This window comes from Periophthalmus magnuspinnatus, chromosome 7 (assembly GCF_009829125.3).
Source record: "Periophthalmus magnuspinnatus isolate fPerMag1 chromosome 7, fPerMag1.2.pri, whole genome shotgun sequence".
Classification (NCBI taxonomy): domain Eukaryota; kingdom Metazoa; phylum Chordata; class Actinopteri; order Gobiiformes; family Gobiidae; genus Periophthalmus; species Periophthalmus magnuspinnatus.
This window is the reverse complement of record NC_047132.1, coordinates 10,125,357-10,149,200: the sequence shown is the minus strand read 5'-3', so window position 1 is coordinate 10,149,200 and position 23,844 is coordinate 10,125,357. Positions and strand designations below refer to the sequence as shown.

Genomic DNA, 23,844 nt, shown 5'->3' with positions numbered 1-23,844 from the left:
TTGTATCGGCATTACGGTTATGACTCGATCGGTGCCCTGTAAAAAGCACAGAATGTTAGTAATCCAGGGTTATCAAGCAATCTACAGTTGCAAGTTGGTCAGATCCTAGTTTTTGCCACCCGCCGCCATATTGGTTCTAGTTGCTAATGTAAACAAACTTAAACTAACGCCAAAGGAAACATGCCCACATATCAATATTAAACCAGTCTCCGGGAAAATTTGAACTTTCCAGTGTTAGATTAATAATTCTCTATAATATAATAATAATAATAATAATAATAATAATAATAATAATAATAATAATAATAATAATAATAATAATAATAATAATTAATAAGAGTCTTATAAAATGAATTGAATTGTACTGTTAATTTTTTAGAGTTTAGAACTGACACATTTTGCATATCTCCAAAACAATAATTACAATATGATCCATTTTTTGATAAACCTCCCACCTCTGCCCTTGAGCAATGCATTCTAAGATACTGCTAATAAAATCATATGGAGCAGTTTGGACTTTCCCATAGCAAAGCATGTTGAGTTATTATAGATAAACATCATTCAGACACTTTCATTTCAGCTATCTGCTTCATAATTCACTCATGCACTTCCACTTTCCCATTTTCACAACTGACTTTATATAATGATTTTAACTCAGTACTAAATAAACAGGGGGCGCTATACTCCTTATGTTATAGCAGTGATGGAAAGGAACAAAAGTCCAACAGTACTGGACTTGATACAAATTTTAGGTATCTGTACTTTACTTAAGTACATTTCAAAGTGGATACTTTTTACTTTTACTTCACTACATTTGAGAGTAGTATCTGTACTTTCTACTCCACTACATTTTTTTAACAGGACTGAAAAGTAAAAGTATTTTTTATTATTGCTTGAGACCTGCTAAAAAAGTCTGAGCGTTTATTTTTTAGCACATTTTTAGATTGGATTTGAACAAAATTTACAAATAAAAACAGGTAGGAAAAAACAATCAATTAAATTTTTTGATGAACAAAGTTCTGCACAAATCTGTATCAAAATCACTGCAACCGAAGCCTTATTATATCTGAAAATTTACTATTTAGGTGCGTTTTTATCATTTTAATACTTTTACTTCAGTAGACTTTATCATGTGATACTTTTACTTGAGCATTTTTTGCTCCAGTATCTGTACTTTTACTTAAGTAAACTGTGTACTCCTTCTACTGCTGTATTATAGTGATCCTTTTGTACAGACGGTGGTTTCACTTGGTTTTCTCGGCTTCTGTCGGGGCTCCTGCGTCTGTGGAGGGGCGCTTCTGACTCTGGAAACATAAATAAAACTTAACTTATTTAGGTAAAAAGATGTAATTTGACAAATGTTTCAGAAGACCAGCTACACGGCTGCTTCCTCACTGGGTTCCCCTTGGGTCCTAGCGCCATCTAGTGGCCGTTCTACCTTTTATTGCCATTGACAGTGCTTCTGCATTATGGTGAGACATAAAAATAAAATAAAGCTATAAAAAATAAGGGCATGCATTAAAATAAGGTAAAAAATATACCTTGATACAAATACAAAATATACAGTAGAGCAGAGCAGCAGTGTAATAATTAAGATGTGCTCCAAACATAACACAAATGCCCTTTAAATAACAATATGTAACAATAATACTGAAAAAATGTAAAGACACACTCAGTAACTTTACTAGTGATGACTCTGCAACCTGCTTGTTTCCAGTTGTGTACTCTAAGCATTTATTTACAGACTTTCCTCTTTTAATGTTAATTTAATAGTTATTATTTGTGATTATTTATGTTTTGATTTGTTGTATTGTGATTTTAATGTCTTTTTTATTGTAAAACACTTTGAATTACTTTGTGTACACACTGTGCTATACAAATAAACTTGCCTTGCCTTACTCTTCTCTCTTGTTGACTGGCATCACTCTGACCTGTCTAATACTTGTCATTTATTGTCCTACCAGGTTTTTGAAGAAGAGTGTGATGGAGTTCCTCTTCTCCTGTTTCTTGGGTGGAGTTGGGGCCTCTTCTCCAGCAGGTGGTGCTGCAGTGGTGGGTTTGCTCTCTGCAGGAGCCTCAGGAGACTTTGCTGCTTTTGGAGCTTCCTCTTTGGCTGGACCTGCCTCTGCTGTGGCCGGGGCGGGGGTGGCTTTGGGATCTGCTGCCTGTTCAGGTACAAAACATTAAAAAAGAGTTCAAGATTCACACAAAAATGGAAAATTACTCATATAAATTTTGTGCTTTTAAAGCTTAACATGTAAAGGATTCACATTTAGTAATTTAGTCACATTTATAACAAATACAGTCGCCTTATAACTAGAAGATCAGCAGTTCAATCCTAACTGAATATTGCCTGTCTGTTGTGACCTTAAGCAAGACATTTCCCTCACCTCTCCTGAGTAACAATATGGCCAGTGGCACATTCTGGCAGCCACATGTTTAGGGCAGCTATGGTTACAGGTTACAGAGTGTTGGGAATGAATAAAGAATGATATGTAAAAGTACTTTAAACTGCCCAAAACGCTTCATACAAGAATGATGTTTAACTGTTGTTACTGCAGACATCAATGAGACAAAAGTATATAGAAAATATATCAAGTAAAGTAAAAGCAGTATATGTTGCAAGTAGCTGGGATCTAACTGCCAACCTCCCTGTATAGTGGGCAACTATTTCCAGTGGTGGAAGGTAACAAAGTAGAAGTAGTAAAGTACTGTACTTAAGCAAACATTTTAGGTATCTGTACTTTACTTGGTGTATTTTAAAGTGGATACTTTTTACTGTTACTTCACTACATTTGAGAGCAGTATCTGTACTTTCTACTCCACTACATTTTTGAACTAGACTGAAAAATAAAAGTTTTTTTTTTTATTGTGTGAGACCTGCTGAAAAGTCCAAGGGTTTATTTTTACACGTTCATAGTTTGAAGAAACAAAAATATACAAATAAAAAGAGCTGGAAAAAATATTGATTCAATTGTTTCTGTTGAACAAAATTCAACACAAATCTTTATCAAAATCTCTACATTTGAACCTTCATTAGATTTCAAAATCTGCATGAAATTGTTTATATTTTACTCTTTAAGTACATTTTGGAGCAGATACTTTAATACTTAATCTATTGATAAGTAGATTTTTTTTTTTTTTTTCATGTGATAGTTTTTTTTTTTGATCTGTCCTTTTACTTAAGTAACTTCTTCCACCACTGACTATTTCTGCCCAATCAGAACCATAAGCCTGTGTAAAAACTGAGACACTTTTTAGTGACTGCAACAAGACAAAGCTTCAGAAGACTAGATGTGTTAGGGTCCAGAGAAAACATTGAAAACAACATCATTTAATAGACTATAGACTTGTTGCGTCTGTGTAGCGTTATAACATATATGTTTTTCTATTTTGTTAAAGGGGCCATATTACTCTATTTTCTGATCTATGTTATAATGTTGTTTCCACATCACAAACAGACCTGGAGTTGTGTTTTGTTTCATTCACACGTTTAACACACAAACCTATTTAAGATGATTTCTTCTCTCAAACAGAAAAATAACACTCACACAAATTAGTAGCATGTACTTTAAGGAATATTTTTGTCTCAGAAGCTAAGCAAGGCCGGGCCTGGTTAGTACCTGGATGGGAGACCACTGGGAAAATCAGGTGCTGCAGTGGGGTGGCAATGTTTGTGTCCTTCGGCAAGACACATTGCCTATTCTGAGTGTGGTGTGTATGTGAGTGTTGGTAGTGGTCAGAGCAGCCTCACTTCCGTCAGTCTGTCCCAGGGCTATTCGTAACAAGGATTTAACAACATTATAAATCACACCTAATAGCTAATTAAAAGTGCACTCAGTCACTTTTCGGGTTGAGGGCTTGTTTGTTTACGTGTTTTTGCTTTACCTGGAATATCGCACAGAATAGAATTAAACCTATCCAGGCCCGTCAACAGAAATTTCAGGGCCCAGGGCAAGAACTCTCACATGGGCCCCCCTCTAATAAAAATTAATAGAATGATAGTCCCCTAAAAACCTGGAGTCCGGTACAACAGACCCCTTTGCCCCCGCTGTCTACTCCCCTGAATTTACCTACGTCCAAGGAAACAAGCAGCTGACGCCACCAGGCTAAGTTCCAGGTCAGATCTGTGGAGAGGTAAACTCGCTCCCGATAACAATTCATGTTTTTCAAGGTATTTTTTGGCAATAAAAACACCTGTAATTGAGTGAATACCTGAGAGATAAGTTTAATGTCATACTGTGGAACATTCTGGGTAAAGCAATGACATCTTCATAGAGTCAAACAGCTGGGGGATCGTCCACCCAAAAAAAACAAACCAAAAAAAACCCAAAAAACCTCATTACCCGATATAGACATTCCCATTTTAATTACATTTGAAGTTGAACCATTCAAACCATTCTCATCTGTTCTCAAAACTGTCAGAGCAGCACATAGAAACATGAAAAGCACACATTATAGACACAGACACAGAGACTGCGACCACAGCTTCACTCTGGGGGTTAGTGCTTTTACCGCTGCTGGAGTTTTCATGAGCAGCTGCAGTCCACTGGAGGCCGTCTGGACTGTGGAGGTCACACGGTCGAACAGAGCCTCAAAGGTCAAGTCAGGACGTTAATTTAACTCATTACATATGGTGTATTTCATGTATTAGATTTAAAACCACAGTGCGGAACATTTCACGTGTGGTGTCCCTGGTAACAAGAGTAAATAAACTTTCCTTAACTATGCAATGCTCTATGACAATGCTTTTTTGCAGTGTTTGTGTTCAGAAATAAGTAAGGCACAAGATTCGGTTTTATTTGCAATATATGACTCATTAACTGATAAAATGACGCTGTGTACGCTGGTGTGGCAATGTGTGAGTGAATGGGTGGGTGGTTCCTTGATGTAAAGTACTTTGAAAGTGAAGGTGGAAAAGTGCTATATAAAAATGTGACCATATATTACACTTGATAACCTTTTAATAAACCCATGCATTACTCCAAGTGCAGTAATCCTATATGCAGACTGTACATGTGGGTTTTTGCATTCACAATCAATACATGATGCAAACTGCACATGGATTTTGGGTGTTTTGTGTATTTTTGTACCACACCCAGGCCTGTCAACTGAAATTTCGGGGCCCGGGGCAAGAAGCCTCACATGGGCCCCCCCTCTAATATAAATCGGAAGAGAGTCCAATTCTCTGGGCCCCTAAGACCCTTTGTCCCCCTTGATAAATATGCTTTTTAATGTGATTTCATGCCTCTACAGTTAGTGGTCCTAAAATTTTGTTTCACCAAATGAAAAAAAAAAAAAAAAAAAAAAAAAAAATCATAGCATAATATCAGATTTACAAAAAAAAAATAAAAATGGTAATAAGTTCACAAAATATCTAATCGGCAGTGCCCCAAACCAAAAGAGCAGTAGTCCCATGAAGATGAGCACGTTCTACCTCATCTCCACACATATAAGTCAGGGATCAAATCTGCGGAGAGGCGAGCCCAGCCGCAGTAAGTGCACATGTTTTTGAATGTATTTCTCACTAACACAGACACTCCTAATCCAATTAATGTCCTCTATATGCATTTAACACAAAGTTCCACAGAAGGACGTTAAGTTTACATGTACATATGTGTATTTGAGTGCTCTTACTTTGGGTTTGAAGAAGGAGAGCACAGACTTCTTGGCCTCAGGTTTCTTCTCCTCGTGAGCGGCTGGAGCAGGGTCGGGTTTAGCAGCGGCCTCTAGTGTTGAGGCTTTGGAGGCGTCAGGCTTCTATAAAAACACAGGGATAGTGCTGTCTGTTAGAGGAGTTATAATGAGCTTTACAATGTCTGTTTATGTCACAGTGGCATTAGGCACCTGTGAATAAGAAGAAGAATAGAGATCACTCAGTGTTGTCTACAGAAGATATAACCCAAGTGTAGGTGGTGAGATTTCATCAAAAATGGACGAACATGAATGAACAAGTTTATACATTCAGTGGTGGAATGTAACAAAGTAAAAGTAGTGAAGTACTGTACTTTACTTATACATTTTAGGTATCTGTACTTAACTTAAGTACTACAAGAAAAATTCAAATCTGTCAACTGGACAAAAGGTTGTAACAGTGAAGACGTTTCATCTTCAGTTCTGGTCACATTACTGGTGGACACTGTCTTATATCTGTCTTACAATGTTTGATCCAGTTGACAGATTTGAATTTTTTCTTGTACTATGGATCATACCTGGACAACTATGAGATTACACAGAGATTTTTACTTTAGTACATTTGGTACAGTACAAGTGGATACTTTTTACTTTTATTTCACTACATTTGAGAGCAGGCATTTGTGCTTTCTGCTCTACTACATTTTTGAACAGGACTGAAAAGTAAAACTATTTGTATTATTGTTTGAGATCTGCTGAAAAGCCTGAGGGGTTTATTTTTTTAAACTTCTAAAACACCAGAATTGATTCAATTGTTTCAGCTGAACAAAATTCAGCAAATCTTTATCAAGATCAATACATTTCAAGCTTTATAAGACCTCAAAATCTGTGTGAACTAGTTTTTTTGTATGTTCAGTATCTTTGGTATGCAGTAGAGATGCGCGGATCGGGCTTTTCTTGATCCTGCGGGCCCCACATTTCTGATAGCGCCAGTTATTTGCATAAGTAAACTTTATTATCAAACATAGTCAAACATAGGCCAATGGAGATGAATATTAGATTGTTTTAAAAATATTTTATAGGCTATAGTAATAATAGTCTACATATTTTTCTTCTATGAAAAAATTACCTGCCACCATACATAGATTTTTTTCCAGCCCACCCCAATCTGAGATGCCACGCTTTTTTAGTGTCCGGTATCTGTACTTTTACTTAAGTAACAAAAGACCGTATTTCTTTGACCACTGACTGTATTATATAGTTTTTTACTTGTTGAGTAAAGCCATTCTTGATAACCTTGGGCAGCATGATGATTCTGGTCTATTTTAGCAGAAATACAGAGTGTTTTGTGTGTGAAAAACATGCAGAGGGTTGGCGCTTTGTGGATTTGTGGATGGGAAAGTGTCTGTGGTTTTCTCTCATCTGGATTTAACCAGATCTTGACCAATATCTTTTGTCAAAATTGTGTGTTCAATGAAAGTGGGGCAAAAGTCTTTGGGGGAGCTATGAGGGTACATTGACCATTTTCAGGGAGGCTAGTGCCCCCTCAAAACCCTCCAACCCCCGGCACCGCCCCTGTCTTCAAATATTTGTCAGAACATTCCACCTTCTCTCTACTGAGTTCAGTACAATTAATTCAAGTATGTCTCCCTCTGCTGGCTGTATTGAAAACACCTCAAAACAATCAAACAAACTTCAAACCATTTGATCAGTTTATGGAAAGAAAGCAACACGTATCCCAAGATTTACAGATATAATTTAGAAATATGACAGATAAAGCCCATAGAATCTACCAGAGAACATTGTATTACCTGTTGGTTTACCACTGTCTCTGCCTCTGCTGTGTCCTGTGTGCCTACTGTACTGTCAGTCTGAACACATTTAACATCCAAATAACTTATGTGATGAGACAGTTCGAGTTATTATCAAATATTTCATTTCTAAATCGTACCTCGTCTCCAGAAACAGGCGGTGGAGGCTCTAGTGGTGTCTGGGGCAGAGTTACATTTGTTGGTAGTGATATTAAATACATAGTTAATATCTACTCCACCTTATAGAACAGTATTATTTGCTTTTTACCTGTGGGTCTGGGTGGGCGTCTTCTACTGCGGCGTGTGGTTGTGTTTTCTTTGACTGTTAAAGGAATGGTTAGTTTGAGTTAGAAAGACAATGGGGCTTGTACAATGACTAAAGGTCCTATGGTACACAAAATGGTCCTGTATTACACAAAATTGACTCTTGTGAGCTATTGTGATGTTATAATGCTGTTACCTCATCAAAAACATACCTGGAGTTGTGTTTTGTTTCATTCACACATGTTTGAGTAAGTAAATGAAACAAAGCACCACTCCAGGTTTGTTTGTGATGAGGAAACAGCATTATACATCAGAAAATAGCGTAATATGGGCCCTTTAAAGGTGCTGTACCCGAGTTCTGTCCATGTAGTTGAGTAAAATGTGTTTTTCCTCACTACAGATATATTGTAAAAGCAGCTCAGGGTCAAAATAAGACTGCTATGCCAGAAAGTAATGCTGGTACACTGTTAGCAGGGTAGTTGTTGTTAGCATACTGGTGTAAAACTCCACTTTAACCTTTTGAAAGTTGTGAAATGTGCTTATAAATGGGATGTCTGGAATGTGTTAAGAAAGTGAGGAATACAAAGGACCGCTGTACTTCTGTTTTTGGTTCCAGCACGTTTATGTTAAGGGCCCATATGACATTTGCGTTTTCTCCTGTAGGATAATGCTTGCTATTGATAAAATGGTTATAAATACCTTCCTGCATCCCTAACCTTCCCATATTATATGTTTTGTCCCCTATGGGCATTGGTGAGAAGTGGACAGCTTTTATCAACATGACACTAACAAATGAATTAGCATGTGGTTAGGAGCAGAGTTCAGACTATGTTAAATATAGCAGTGATTAATGAAAAGTTTGTATTCTTTATGGTAGGAAAATAATACTCACTGTGATATAGATTATTTGCTATGTTTCCCACATCTCTCACTATTTCTTTAAAAATACAAAATACTGCTCTATGCGTTTGTATTAGACTACTGTAACTCACTGGCCTCTCCAAAATGCTGCTGCTCGGGTCCTACTTAGAACCTTTAAGTACGATCACATAAGTCCTGTGCTCAGGTCTCTGCACTGGCTCCTGCGTTTCAGTTTTATGCAGCTGAAACCTGGAACAGTCTTCCTGAAGATGTGAGACAGGCCTCTACTTTGACAATGTTTAAATCCAGGCTCAAACAGTTCTGTTTAGCCATGCATATGACTGAAAGGGTTTTATTCTGCACTTTTTTCCTTTAATGCAAATTTTATGATGATTATGTATGTTTTGATTTGTTTGTATTGTGATTTTAATGTCTTTCTTATTCTGTAAAGCACTTTGAATTACTTTGTGTACGAATTGTGTTATATTTAAATCAACTTGTCTTGCCATAAACTTAACATATAATTGTATTACCTTAGTCCTGAAGAGCCGTGTGAGAGTGTCTCTGGCTGATTTGGCCTGGGGGCTGTCCTTTGGTTTAGGCTCCTCTTTGGGCTTCACAGCTGGCTGTGCTCTGGGAGGTTCTGGAGGAGGAGGAGGGGGCATGGGCATTCCTTTAGGGGGCGCCGGCGGGTCTGAAATCTGCGCGACCTGCTCAAAAACAAAGCAATGATAGCATTTGTGAAATGCACTAACTTGTATGTGCTGTTTCTCCTGCTAATACTGGCACAGCTGGACTCATGGACTAAACCAGGGCTAAATCTAGTATAAACTAAGACTAAGACAGAACTAATCCAGGACTAAACCAGTTCCAAACTAGGACTAAACCAGGTTTAAACAGTCCATATTACTCTATGTTATAATGTTGTTTCCTCATCACAAACATCAGTGTTTGTGTTTTGTTTCATTCTCACATGTTTAACACACAAACCCTGCATATTTAGGCTGAGTTCTTCTCTCTTGTGATGTCATGTGGTAATACAGGAAGTGCTCCACTCTGTTTTAAACTCCATACACCTTTACTATAATCATTTGAATAATTGGATAATTTCTGCCCTGGAATTACCAATCTCTACTGAACTAAACGAAAACTAAATGCAGGTGTTACCTTGAAAATGACCAACTCATGACATCACAAGGTTGCTCAAACATGTGTGAATGAAACAAAATATAACTCCAGGTCTGCTTTTGAGGAGGTAACAACATTATAACATGACTTAAAGCTCACATGAGTCATTTTAGCATAATATAGGACCTTTAAACCAAGACCAAACCAGGTCTCAACTAAGAGATGGATTAGTCCTTGTTTAAGGACAAATCCATCTCTTAACTAAGACTAGAACCGGATCCAAACCAGGCTGATTACCAATTGTTGGAAAGGCATGGAAATTTTTGTAACTTTTTTAACATGGGTAAGACATCCCCCTCCCTCACTTACATCCACATTACATTACCCTTTAGTCTCAGATCTGTGACTGGTACCAGTGTTAGAGGAGATCATTGTGTATTATAAGTGCAGGTTAAGTGAAGCATAGGGCACTGAGCGTGTGTTTGTGTAGGCAGAGCTCACAGTGGTGGTAGTGGCTGGAGCAGGCTGGGTCTCTGAGGCCTGAGGCTGATGTGCAACAAAAGAGAAAGCAGTTAGAGAAGGTTATGGATCAGCAAAGCAATATATAATGGCTATAAAAATATACTTATGAAAACAGCAGTGCTTCACTACATGGGTCAAAGCTGCTGTTTGCATGGGGGAAATATTTGAGTTAAATCTACCATCTGTAATTAGACTGGCCGACCTGCCCCATATTCTCACATGCCACCACTAGATGCTATCTACGTTACTGCTGTCGGACAGTGTGCCAGCTTTGTCATGACAAGAAGACCACAGAGCACAGGTGAGTCTGAACAAAGGCCAGGTGAGGGCAGGGGGAGCGGTCAGGTGAGAGGAGGGGTCAGGTGAGGGGGAAGGTTGAAAATCTGCCATTTTCTGATGAAAAAAATCAGATAAACTTACAGATGGCAGCTTTTATACTATAGACTGTTTAAAGAAGTGGACTAAGGGAGTGTGACGTCACCCACAGCGTTCAGCTCCAGTCAAATTAAGCTTATTGAGGCTAGCAGTTATAGGGACAGATTTGGAGCGGAGTTCCATATTAGGAATTCTGACCGCGAGTATCATAGCAACCAAAGAGCCAGTCTGGTGCGAAGTTGTTGAAGGTAACGCCAATTCCCATCCACACCACTGGTTTAGCAGGGAACTCTGTCAATCAAACCTGTTGCTAAAGCTAGCGAAGGAGGTCTCGGGGAGAGAAGGTTGTCTGTTATTAATGTTCATATCTTGATTTATGGACACAATAGTGAAATAAAAACACCAGGATCATGTAGCGCTTCTTAATATGAACAATTTAAAAGCAAAATGACAGCAGCAGGTATGAAGAGCGGAGCAGCATTTTTTATTAGAAAATGAATTGGAGCCAGAGTTTATGGAGCCGGAAACGCACCTATGATCACTTCCTATTTGAAACATGGCGGCTAACAGGTTAGCTATGTCCCTTTATATATACAGTCTATGTTTCATACAGATGACTAAACAGTCAACCAAAAAGACATTTGACTGTAATAATTTTAGATCAATCAATCAACAGTCAGTTTTCAGTTTTAGACCAAACAAAGGTTGCTGTTTGCATTATAACATGACAAGTAAAGGAGCACTGTGTAACTTTTGTGATCGAGAGTCCACCTCTTGCTGTCTCCATAAACTTATTCCACTGAGTCAGATCTGAGCATTACCAACCATCAACCAGTCCTATTCAAAATGTCTGCAAAATGTCTTGTGCATAGAAGTGTTTAAATGTAGAACACGTAGGTCTAAAATTATTTAAATTACCCATAAATTTGGAATTAAACTCACTAGCCTAACCCCTGTGTAATCCATACTAGCCTCACTCATCTCAGACCTCATCTCATCTCAGTCTTTACATTAGAAAGGGAGTCACATTTGTACCTGTTCTTTTGCGGCATCTGGAGCTGGTGCCTCTTTTTTTGTTTTTGTGGGAGTGACCTGAAAGAACATGAAAGTAGTTCATCAAGAGTTGTTCCTCAGCTTTACACAACAAAACCAACCGACAACAAACCAAACTCACTACATTTAAACATCTTGATTTATAATGATGACTGAAATGATTTAATGGCAAATGTATAAACAATCTAAACAGGCCTCTAATCTATTTGAATCAACTATAAGACTTCATGAACTCTGAATAAAACAGGCCCTAAAAGGAGGATCCGCCTACTTGTTTCCATGGAAATGCTATTGCTTTGTCTAGAACGCTCCACAGTATGGCATTTTATACAGGCTAGACAGGATATTGGTGTTTTCCTATGTATTGTATTATCTTGTATTAATAGTTTTTTTTCTTGTTGATTTTTACATGAAGCACTTTGGGCAGCTGGTTGCTTTAAATGTGTTGTATAAATAAACTTGAATTGAATTTAACTTATCCATCTCCGTGGAGATAAGGAGCAACCAGGCCAACTCGCAGGTCAAATCTGTGTGGAGGCAAACTCGCCCACAGCAATCAAAATGGAACATTCTAGGGAAAGCAATAACATCTCCATAAAGACAAGGAGATGGCAGACCGTTTATCAGAAAAGTTACATAATGCATATTTAACTGTAGTCGTTCAACTACAGTCAAAATTAGTTTTATGCCCTAATGTAAGATTATAGACAAATGGAAAATATTTCCATGGAAACAAGCAGAAGGAAGCCCTCCTCCAAGCCAAATAAGAGTCAGGTTTGTGGAGATGCAAGCCCACTCGCAGTAAAGACTCATGTTTTTAGTGCAATAAAAACTGATGATTTTTTTGGCTAAAAAGTGGCATACTGCGGCTTTAAGTAGACATTCTTTTTCAGTTTTATCACTGTCTCGCTGTTATAAATGGCCCTCTATAATAAATGGTTTTATCCATAGCAGCACAGAGCCTCAGTGAGTCTGTAGACAGTGGAGCTTACAGTATCAGTGCCTTTGTGTTCTGGAGACAGCCTCCGCGATCTCCATCTTTACCCCAGTCCCCCGGCCCAATCACAGGGCGCGTTTGTGCGTTCACAACGGGCTCGAACAATAGACCACCACAGAGTCTACAGCCTGGTCAAAGGCTGGGCTAGCACGCAGCTAAAGCTCAAGCTAGCTCTTTAACCTCCCCAAGACAGTCAAATGAAGAGGGAGCACAATAGAGGCTTGTTGCTTCTGTCAAGGCCAAGATTCTTCACTGCATAATTTTGAATAATATGAGTTTTCCCATCAGAGCCTCAGGGCCTACTAAATAACTCTGAATCACATTTCAAATGTCATTTCAGACTTTTACTCTTAATTGAGTAGATTTGACACTGTAACAGAGTTTATTACTTGCTCATAATGTAGATTTATATATATAAATTTGTGTCTATCCTTTGATCTCATTGATTTGTGCATTATTTACTCAGTTACTCTTACAAACACATGAGTAACTGTAGGTTATTTTTTAAAGTAGTTTTTATGCCATTGATTTTTACATCTATTTGAGTAACAGTACTTTTACTTGAGTACAACACTACATTTAGTTAGGATCAGGTCTGTAGGGAAATGTCACTCATTGATATTCAACAATGTGTGGAAGTTATGCTCTGACAGATACCACACAGTTTTAGAAGCAGCTTTTGTTGGAAAGTAAAGTTACTGAATGAACTACACAATGAAATAAAGAGATATCTGACCTAAGTAAAAATGACCTCAGAATACAACAATACATTTAACTAGGATCAGGTCTGTACTGGCTGAATTAGCTTCAAACTCTTAAATTAGTGATGAATGAAAGTGCCTTGCCCTGGGACACAGTGGCAGTATGTGCTTGCATCAGAATCACACCAGCCACCCTCTGGCTAAAGATTTGTCAAATTTGATATCAATAGTTCAATTCATCCAATGATTTGAACAGATTTATGAGTGTATTAATGGAATTACTCAGTTAAAACTATATGAACTTTCACTGCAGTTATAGGACAATACATCTGACCTCACCTCAACTTTGAGAATTGAAATGAATTAACTAAACAACTTTTATGATCTAACTTAAATTGGTAGAAAGATTTCTCAAGTAATAGTAGTACTTACATACTACAAAGAAACTATGACTCATTTTGGGCAGTTTTAGATGTGTTTACTTAAAGGACCCAAACTGTTGAACAAATCTTCCCAATATTTGTGACTAGTATCAAGAGTTAACATCTAAAAGGTGTAAAAATATCAAATAGTATGAGATCATTTGATGTTAAGACAATCACATAATACATAAGACATAATAAAAGACATTTTCATTTGAAATAAGAAGCAACAGATGTTAATGATAATTTAAACAGTTCAAAAACTTGCTTCTACTACTACAACTACTTCTATCGCTACCAATACTACTACCTCTACTACTACTACTACTACCACTACTACTACTCCTAGTACTACTACTGGTACTACTATTGCTACTACTACAACTACTAGAAATCTGTATAGTTTATTTGAAAAAACAAAAAACAAACTTAAAACGTAAAACTTAATCTTAAAACTACTTAAGTATACAGATCACAACACATAAAACTTAATTTGGATGAGTCATTATGAATGAGACATTTTGAGTCCCTCCCACCTGCTGTTCACTTACTAGAGTTTTGAAGAAACTCATAACTGGATTATCGTCTGCAGCGTTGTCCTGATTTTCTCCTCTTTCTGATTCACTTTCTTGTCCTTTCTTCTCCGAGTCTCTCTCTCCGTCTTCGACCTCCTTCTCTGGCTCTGCAGTTAGCTTCCCAGTTTCCTACACATACATTAGAACAACATTAACTTAAAGGCATATATTAGCGTAGCGGGGTAGTGCTGCGCAGCTGGGATCTTGAACACAGCTTTGAGAGGGTTTCACAATTCCATCCATGCCGCTGCCTACTCGTCCCATCTCCAACAATTAGCCTTTTATGAACGTCACTCATTGATATTCAACAATGTGTGCAAGTTATGCTCTGACAGATACCACACAGTGTAGTTTTAGAAGCAGCTTTTGTTGGAAAGTAAAGTTACTGAATGAACTACACGATGAAATAAAGAGATATCTGACCTAAGTTAAAATGAACTCAGAATGGGTTGCATTCACATGACATCATAACATTGTAGATTTTCTGTAGTTTAAAACTGAGCTGCAGGACAGGTCTGGATTCTATGGTGGAGTTTGGTAAATGGTTGCATTTTTATATAGCGCTTTTCCACCTTCAAGGCACTCAAGGCCCTTTACATCAAGGAACCACTCACCCATTCACAGTCACATTCACACACCAGTGTACACTGTAGACTGTATATATAAATGGACATAGCCAACCCACTGGTCCAAATAGGGGGCGCTTCCGGCTCCATCGAATCCGGCTTTAATTCTATTAAAAATAGAATGCACAACATGTGCACTTCAGGCTCGTCATTTTGACTTTAAAATGTTTGTACTAACCCTCTCTACATGATCCTGTGTTTTTATTTCACTGTTTTGTCTGTAAAAGACAAATCAGGCAGCTTCTTTCCCCAAGGTCCCTCCTGCTAGTGTTAGCAAAAAGTTTGGCTGACAGTGTTGCTAAGCACCTGCTCCCTGCCAAACCAGTGGTGCAAGTGGAAAGGGGCGTTAACCTCGCTCTGAATTGGCTCATTGGTTGCTGTGACACTTGTTGCTCCAAATTCACCCCATAAGTGGTAGCCTCCATGAGCTTTATTTGGCTTTGATGTCACACTCACTTAATCCACTTCTTCATACAGTCTATAGTGTACACAGACACTGGGGTGAGGTGGGTTACCCAAGTGGCAGCAGGAATTCCACTGCCAACCTGTGGATCAGTGGGTCTGACTGGAGCGGGATTTGAACCTCAGATCAGGAACAAACACACATGAGCTACTGTCGCCCCATTTGCTGTTTAACTGTCAGATTGGAGGTTTGTTGACTTGTTTTATGATTAATATCTCTTAATTACTAGGCCTATCCACATGAAACAAAAACTGGTTCAAAGTTCAATGTCTTCTCTGTCAGCGAAATCATTTTTTCACAATAGCTTGAAAAGGTGGTGCCATTATTTAACCCCAAAGACGTGACCTTGTTGCCAGTTGAAAGACCTGGTTAAGAGTACTAAGACTGACAAATACGCAAAAGGAATTGGAATGTTTTATTTTGTAATAGAGCAATTAACAATTAAACCAACACCTCAATCCATTCCAATAGGTAATTACAAGTGTTTTCTTTTATAATAGAAAACACAATGGTGATATCCTCCACCACAGTGCAAAAACAAGCTCAACAATAAACAGGTGTAACAAATTATATACTGTATTATCTCAATTTAAATAAATAAAATTAAGAAAACTACCGGTATTTTAATTACAGATCAAAAAGAACATTATAATGATTAAACAAAAGGCAATAAGTGACACATTTACTAAAAAATCTTAGTATAAAGAGTTGTATTGTTATTGTGATGTTACTATACGATTGGATCCACATCACTGTTACATATTTATTGGGCACAAATGGATTTCCAAAACTTTTATCTCATTATCTTCTCTTATCTGCCATTTTATTATTTTCATAGTGTTCAGAATCCATCGCAATCTTTTGACAACTTCCTCTTTCCAAACTAAACTTTTATACGTAACTGACAATGGGCACATTTCTACCACATTTTCAATTTTATATTCTATTCAGAGTTGGGCATATTGTGGAGCGCCTCGTCAAACGTTTCTTCTGGAAGTTCTCGGATACTTTTGAGGTTTTTAGGTCCACTGACGAGCACAAACTCCTCACCAAGAAACCACGCCATCTTGTAGGTCCAAAACTGCAAACATTCTTCTTCCAGTTCACCGGAATTCCCAGTTTTTGTACTTCTTCTGGCTGGAATCTGCAGCATCTTTTGATTCAGATGTTTCCAAAGATGTAGCCCCAGTTTTGATTCTTTCTACTTCCATTTCAGGTCTTGGGTTGGCTGTTACGGTCAAACTCTCTTCAAATTCTGAGCTTGTGTATTGCTCTGATAAAACTGCCTTTATGCAATCTGCCACTACTTTGGGAAGACTGTACGAACCTTCAAGAGAATCGTAGAAGCTATTGGTTGAATTACACTGAAATTTGTCACTTTCTTGTTTATTTAAACCACATTTTTCAGAAACGGCACTGATTTCTGAAGAAGCAGCATCGTCAAGGGCAACGCAGCATTCTCCCAGTGACTCCAGGGCCTCCTCCGCTTCTGAAACGGAGCCCAAATCTTCGTCGTTGGTTGGTAGATCTGGTAGACTTTCAACAGAAGAATCAGCTGAGGTGGTTTGGCTGCGCATATCCACAGGGTTTGAGGTTCCATTTCTTCTTTGTTCTTGTTGGTCGTCTTTGAAGTTTGAAGAAAAGTATTCGCAGATCAAAGTTGACTCCTTAATCATAAAGATCAAACATTTTCAGATAAAATTGGGTGGATAGAAACCTGGGGTGTGGTTTCTGTGGTAATATTTCTAAAAAACATGACTTCATGTTCATTATATGATGTACACAATATGTTAGTTTCTTAAGTTATATCGTACAGTTGGAAGGAAATGTGTTTTTAAGTGAAGAAAACTGAATATGTCAAATTCATATTAAAATAATGGAATCAATAATGATCTGTCATAAAAACTGGGAGTGAACTTGGACTAAACATTGAATTAAACAGACTGGGACTAGAACTGAACAGTTTTGCCTGAAATATTCCATGATATAGCATTAAACTTATTATCTGACTTGCATTTTTTAAATTACAAGTACACGTATTGCTCAAGAAATACGTTGAAGAATGTAGAAAGATAATCCTTAAAGGTCACATTTTAATATAATGCTTTTCCACCTTCAAGCCACTTTACATCAAGGAACCACTCACCCATTCACACAAACACCGGGGGCGAGGTGGATTAAATGTCTTGCCCAAGGACACAACAATAGCATTCATCCGTGGGAGCTGGAATCGCACAGCCAACCTGTGGATCAGTGGATCTGACCGCTCAGCCAATTATGTCAAGAGCCGGATTCAAACCACAAACCTTCAGATCAGTGGACAAACGCTCTACCAACTGAGCTACTGTTGCATTACCACACGTTTTGAAGTAAATAAAAACTGAATACGTCTAATTAATATTGTAATAATGTAATCAACAGTAACTCATAATAAAAACTGGGAGTAAACTGGGACTAAACACTGAACTACACCTGGACTAGAACAGAAACAAACAAAATCTATATTATCAAACTGGGCCCAAACCACAACCAGCACATATATTACTGTGATATTATGAAATAGTTAGAGTTACATTGTTCTACCATTTGAAACTCGACTCATGCAACTTCAAAAATATCTCAAAACTCACCTTTGCTTATAACTGAAATGACTCACTGTCCCTGTTTTACGTTAAACTATAGTAAAGTGTCTTTGAGTTACAAGAGCTATATAAAACTGTATTATTATTATTATTAACCCTGAACTACTACCTAGTCAAAATTGTTGCTCTGTCAGTGAATATGATTTTCCTTATAGCATATTATAAATAAAACTTAGGTTAGTCATGTTATTCTTACCAGGTGTTGGCCCGTATGAGCAGGACTTCTGTCTGTCTCATCTCCACTCGTCGTCTCTGTGTATCTCTCTTCCTCCGGCTTCTTCTCTGGTTTCTTCGCTTGCTCCTTGTCGTGTTCTCTTTCAGGTTCTCTTGTTGGTTCAGTGTCCACCACAGGGACTGGTTTCTTCTTGAACATTTTGCTGAACAGACCTGCTATCTCCTCTTTGGGTTGGATCTCTTCTCTGGGAACACTTGGATCAGGAGTTTTAACTTCAGCTTCTTCAGGGTCTGGAGAGTTGGACTTCTGTTCAGATTGTGGAATACCTGGAATATTCCCATTGCAGATGCCGGTTCTGTGTTTCTTATGAATATCATCATTTTGCTATGAAAGCACAAAACACAAACATATTAAAGGCCCGCCACTTGTTTTGTGTGACTCTTTTGTCTGAAATGTTCCAGAGTATGGTATTAAATGTATTATCTGGACTTGCATGTTTTCAATTACAGGTGTTATATTGCTCAAAAATACTTTAAATAGGGGGTATTAACACACACAGTAACATATTTAGATCATCATGCTGCCTTTTACTGTTTCAAAAATGCTATATTCACAGAAAACTTACAGTAAGTTTCTCCCTGCGCTAAGTCACTCTCCCTTCAGAGCGCTATCACATTACAAAGAGTGCATTTCAGATCAGGTCTGTGAAGTTGATTAGATCTCTAGATTACTCAAACATGCACAGATGACATATAAAACCACTTTAGGCACGTTTTTTTTTTTTTTTTTGGTTAATGAGGGAACAACATTATAATGTGGTAGAATGCTCAAAAAAGGTCATTTAGCATAATATCCCAACATAAATAAAGGCTCACCATTATGAGTGACGTTACTTGGTCTGTTTGGCTCTTCTCTGTCAGATGTAGCTCTGGCTCCTTCTCTGGCTCCTTCTCTGTTATAGGAGGTGGTTTCTTCTTGAACATTTTGCTGAACAGACTCACTGTCTCCTCTTTGGGTTGGCCCTCCTCATTGGGAACAGTTGGATCTGGAGTTTTTGGTGTTTTAACTTCCTGTGACTGAAGTACCACGTATTCTGTTGATTTTGTAGAGTCTGTCTGGCCACTTTGGTCCACGGTGGTTGCAGGTTTGACTAGAAAAAGTAAGAAAGAAAAGTCAGAAGATTTACTCCAAAGTACATTAGGGCTGCAGCGATTCACTGCAATAATAGCAAGGAGTGGGCACTTAGCAACACTGTCAATCATCATATCTTGACTTATGGAAACAAAATAGCGAAATAAAAACACCAGGATCATGTAGAGCGTGTCAATACGAACATTTTAAGACCAAAATGGCGAGAGTCATTGGAGCTGGAAGTGCGTTCATGCTCACTATAATAATGTATTTTTAATTATCGTTTGACTTTAGAAGCAGCATGGTTTTGACTCTTACCTTCTGTCCCAGATCGCTTCAGTGAGGATCCATTGATGTTTGCATTTTCTTGCTTCTCGGAAATATGCCCTTTCTATTACAGAAGGAAAAAAGTGAATCACATGACTTTGGATCTGACTTACCCTATAACCCATAACCTGCAATGTAATGTTTTAGTGCAGTTTTTTTACTTACTTTATTCCTGCCTGGCAACCAAATAAGGGCCAAACCTCATTTCATTTAGTTGGTAATAGTTAAATAGTTAGTATAATATGGAAATAGTTTTTATATAACAAATATAAATACATTCCATCCAGCGATAACAAATTTTGAATCATGACATATCGCTACAGAGAAATACTGCGGTAAACAATAATACTGAAACTACTTTGCGCCATTGATTAAGATTTAAATAATGCCAGTAAACCATTTTGAAATAGACTGTTTCATTAAAAGACATGAGCTGCAACAAATAAATATCAGGTTGTACCATTAAAGGAACTAATTAATCTTTCTACAGCTCAAATCTGATCATATTACAACAGAAATTCCCCAAATCTCCCCACTTTTGCAAAGAAAAAGTACTCATGGTAAATACTGACCACAGGTACTATCCAACCAAACGAAATAAGAATCAGACAAACAAGAAAACCAGTCAAAATCTAAACTCACTGGGGTTTGTTGTTGACTCACAGTACTTGTGTCAGTCTGATCCTCATTTGAATGGGATGTGCTGCTGTTTCCTTCCTTCTCTGCTGATTTCTTCATGAACAATTTACTGAACAGACCACTTCTCTCCTGTCCTCTGCTCTGGACCTCTTCAACAGGAACACCTGGATTAGGAGTCTCCGGTTCCTTATCGGTCTGGAGTTTGTCACTGGGAACGCTCGGATTGGGAGGTTGAACTTTGGTTTGAGGAGGTGCAGTATTTGATTCCACAATGATGTATTCTGTGGTTTTCACTTCTGGTAATGGGGAATCCACAGTTTTGTCTTTTGGGAGCTTAGTCGGAACTGCAACAAAAAAAAAAGAAAGTGACTGGTGAGCATTCCGCCATAGACATACATGTAGAACCCCCCAAGAGTGATGTCACTGCAAAGTATCAATACTCAAAATACCTTTTCCTATTTTTGCTCAGCTGCTTCACCTAGCCTAGGCCTTACCTCAAAAAACGTTATAGAAATAGTTGGTAATTAAGGTATTTGGAAATGAACTGGGCCAGGACTAAATATAAATCTGATCTCTCCAACCTGTGTCCATGGAGATGCATAAGTCATTCCAGGCAAGACAATAATATCTCCTTTGAGACAAGCTAGCTGCCGACCCTCTATCAGAAAAGCTACACAGTGCACCTTTAATGTCCTAACCATTTGAGACAGTCCATAGAGTAAACATGGGCTTGTCTTTTCTTCAGAAGGACATAAAGTCTTGTGTCTAAAGCTAAGATCAATAAAAGGCTTGGACTCCCTCCAGGCTCCGTGTGGGCAGAACACAGAGGTTTGGAGAGGGCAGGTCCCATGACAGCTCCCTCATGATTCTACCAAACATCACAGGGTAAAAACCCAAACTGTACATGTGGATATATCTGTTTACAGAGGATTCAACCAGGCTTATCCTGTGTGCACACTGCTGCTGCACTGGGCAAAACAGGATGTGGATTAAAGATGCGCTGTGGAACTTTTCACGGCTCAGCCACTTGCTTGTCATTTTGGAGATGTTATTATTTTATGTTCCACTGTATGGCATTTTTTAATAGCTAAAATTGTTTTTACAACACTTACTGAGCAGGGTCACCTCTCCTCAGATCTGACCTGTAACTAAGTCTAGTGGCATAACCTGCTGATCTCCATGGGAATAGATATATTTGTTGATATACAACAACATTCTAAGCAAAGTGTCATCTCCATGGAGACAAGCAGGAGGCAAACTCTCCATCAGAAAAGTTCCAAAGTGCACCTTTACTTGACTGTGTTGAAATTACAGATTGATAAATTGGTGTTTTAAAAGCTGTGAAATTATTCATCTCTTTTCCTATGAATAAACACTATTTGCTTTTAATTAAACGGCCCATATTACTCTGTTTTCTGATCTCTGTTACAGTGTTGTTTCCTCATCACAAACACATGGAGTTGTGTTTTGTTTCATTCACATGTTTGACACAAACTGCATATTTAGGGTTTGTGTGTTAAACATGTGTGAATGTTCTACTCTCAAGCAGAAAACACTCTGTTCCACTGGAAAAATTACAATTCTAGATGAAAAGTAATCAATTTGTGAAGCTCAGGGAGTTTTGAAATACAGCAAAGCTTTATTCTTTGTTACAGCAGAAACAGACAAGACCCAGACCTGCCCTGGACACAGACTGGTGTCCCAAGTCTCTCTGAGTCTCTCCCCTCGAGCGTCTGTCCCCCTGGTCCTTAGTCTCTCCCATAGTCCCCTCGAGTATCTGAGCTCTGAGTATTTATACCAGAATGACAAACCTACATACATTTCAAAGCAGTGACTTTTGTTTCACTCCCAGAGATAATGAACTTTTACACCTGAGACAGATAAGACAACAAAGAGTTTCCTGGAGGATGAGACAGAGCCTTCACACATGTTAATGTTTGCTCTGGCTCTGACAGACTGACACAGATCAAATGCAGTTAAAAACAAATGATGAGAATGTTTTCTTCACAACATGAATATACTTAAATTGTGATGTCATGTGGTAATACAAGAAGTGCTCCACTGTGTTTTTAAACTCCTGACACTTTCACTAGAATCATTTGGATGATTTCACCCCTAGAATTGCTAATCTCTACTAAACAAAAGGTAAAATGTAGGTGTTAACTTGCAAACTACCACTTCATGACATCACAAGGTGGAACAGAGCATTTTGAGCTTTGGAGATGTTACAGACTAATAATAAAGTTACTCAAACATGTGTGAATGAAACAAAACACAACTCCAGGTTTGTTTTTGAGGAGGTAACAACATTATAACATGACTTAAATCTCACAAGTGTCAATTTTGTATAATATAGGACCTTTAAACTATGCAGATACATCTAAAATTGAAATAAAGTGTGTTTTTGGTCCTACCGTCCACTTTGTGTCCATTGGTTGTGACGGTCAGAGAAATCCCATTCACTCCTCCGTTCTCATGCTTCACAGGGATCCTCCCATTCACCTCCTGGAAGTCAATACAACAACAATAATATTCAGATGTGTTTTTCATTATAATCTTGTGATATCTGGATTGGGTTAAGTGAATTGCAAAAAGTTAAACTAGAAAAAAACAGTAGAAGAAATATCTAAAGGTGCACTGTGTAACTTTTCTGATGGATGGGCTGCTACCTGGAGGTCTCCATGGAGTTGCCATCACTTTGCATGGAATGTTCTACAGTTCGGCATTAAACTTATCAATCTCCATGGAGACACAACCAAGATATATTACATGTCAGATCTGTGGAAACGCCAGTCTCACCGTAAGAATGATTTTTCAAGGTATTTGGTAACAGTAAAAAAAAACCAAACATCTGTGATTAAGGTTTAGTTTGGGACATTTTGGACAAAGCATTAACATCTCCATGGAGACGAGCAGGTGGCAGATGCTCCACCAGAACATCCAGAAAAGTTACATAGTGCAAAAATCTTAAAATGCAATGAATTAAATTAAAGTTTCAGTGTAAAGATAAACAAAAGGCAACATCATAATGCATATAAACTAGTATTATATTCTAATTTCAATGTTTTTGGAAACTTACCTGGATATTTTCGATGTCCTTTGAGTTCTCATTCCCCATTCTCTACCGATGAGAGGATGTTTTGAACAGGGGTCTGCAAGAAAATTCAAAAACAAACCAAAAAAAAAATATATTTCATAAATTTTTTTATCTTTTATTCTTGTGTAACCTCTAGTAGACTATGCAGTACCTACACGTAGTTCCTCCTTCTTCAGTAAACACACATATATGTCCCTTAGAGTCCTTATGCCGCTTGTGTCACTTCACAGTGTATTTAAGAGGGAGAGGGTAAAAGTGGGCGGAGCTGTCATTTCGAAAAACTGTTATCTCTGGTCTGGGTTGAATCCTGTTTAAAAACTCTGTTGATGATCGTAATGTGATTAGCTCAAAGTGTTGATTAATAAGTGACCTATTAATCAGTAGTACTGGAAGCAGGAGGT

General features: G+C 37.9%; 1 protein-coding gene across 5 annotated transcripts; it reads right to left on the bottom strand.

The window, feature by feature from the left end:
* Positions 1-398: 398 nt before the first annotated feature.
* Positions 399-23,639, bottom strand: bcas1 (brain enriched myelin associated protein 1). 5 transcript variants are annotated; one of them, XM_055223086.1, is made up of 18 exons: positions 23,595-23,639; positions 23,426-23,498; positions 22,761-22,851; positions 20,350-20,690; positions 19,699-19,771; positions 19,125-19,399; positions 18,271-18,633; positions 14,320-14,472; positions 11,631-11,687; positions 10,200-10,244; positions 9,104-9,280; positions 7,714-7,767; positions 7,586-7,624; positions 7,446-7,505; positions 5,638-5,760; positions 4,516-4,593; positions 1,962-2,165; positions 399-1,304 (listed from the first exon to the last, which is right to left on the bottom strand). In XM_055223086.1, the coding sequence occupies exons 2-18, from the start codon at positions 23,462-23,464 to the stop codon at positions 1,245-1,247; spliced, it is 2,232 nt and encodes a 743-aa protein (XP_055079061.1). In that variant the 5' UTR covers positions 23,465-23,498; positions 23,595-23,639; the 3' UTR covers positions 399-1,244. The 5 variants fall into 5 exon arrangements, with proteins under 5 accessions (XP_055079061.1, XP_055079063.1, XP_055079062.1 ...); XM_055223088.1 differs by having other exon boundaries at positions 20,371-20,690; XM_055223087.1 differs by having other exon boundaries at positions 23,599-23,639.
* Positions 23,640-23,844: the final 205 nt, after the last annotated feature.

Coding starts and splice junctions, on each gene's coding strand:
- bcas1 (XM_055223086.1), bottom strand. CDS start 23,464: ATGGGGAATGAGAACTCAAAGGACATCGAAAATATCCAG. Junction 7,768..9,103: donor CACGGCTCTTCAGGACTAAG/GTAATACAATTA, acceptor TTCCTTTAACAG/TCAAAGAAAACACAACCACA. Junction 7,506..7,585: donor CGCCTGTTTCTGGAGACGAG/GTACGATTTAGA, acceptor AAATGTGTTCAG/ACTGACAGTACAGTAGGCAC.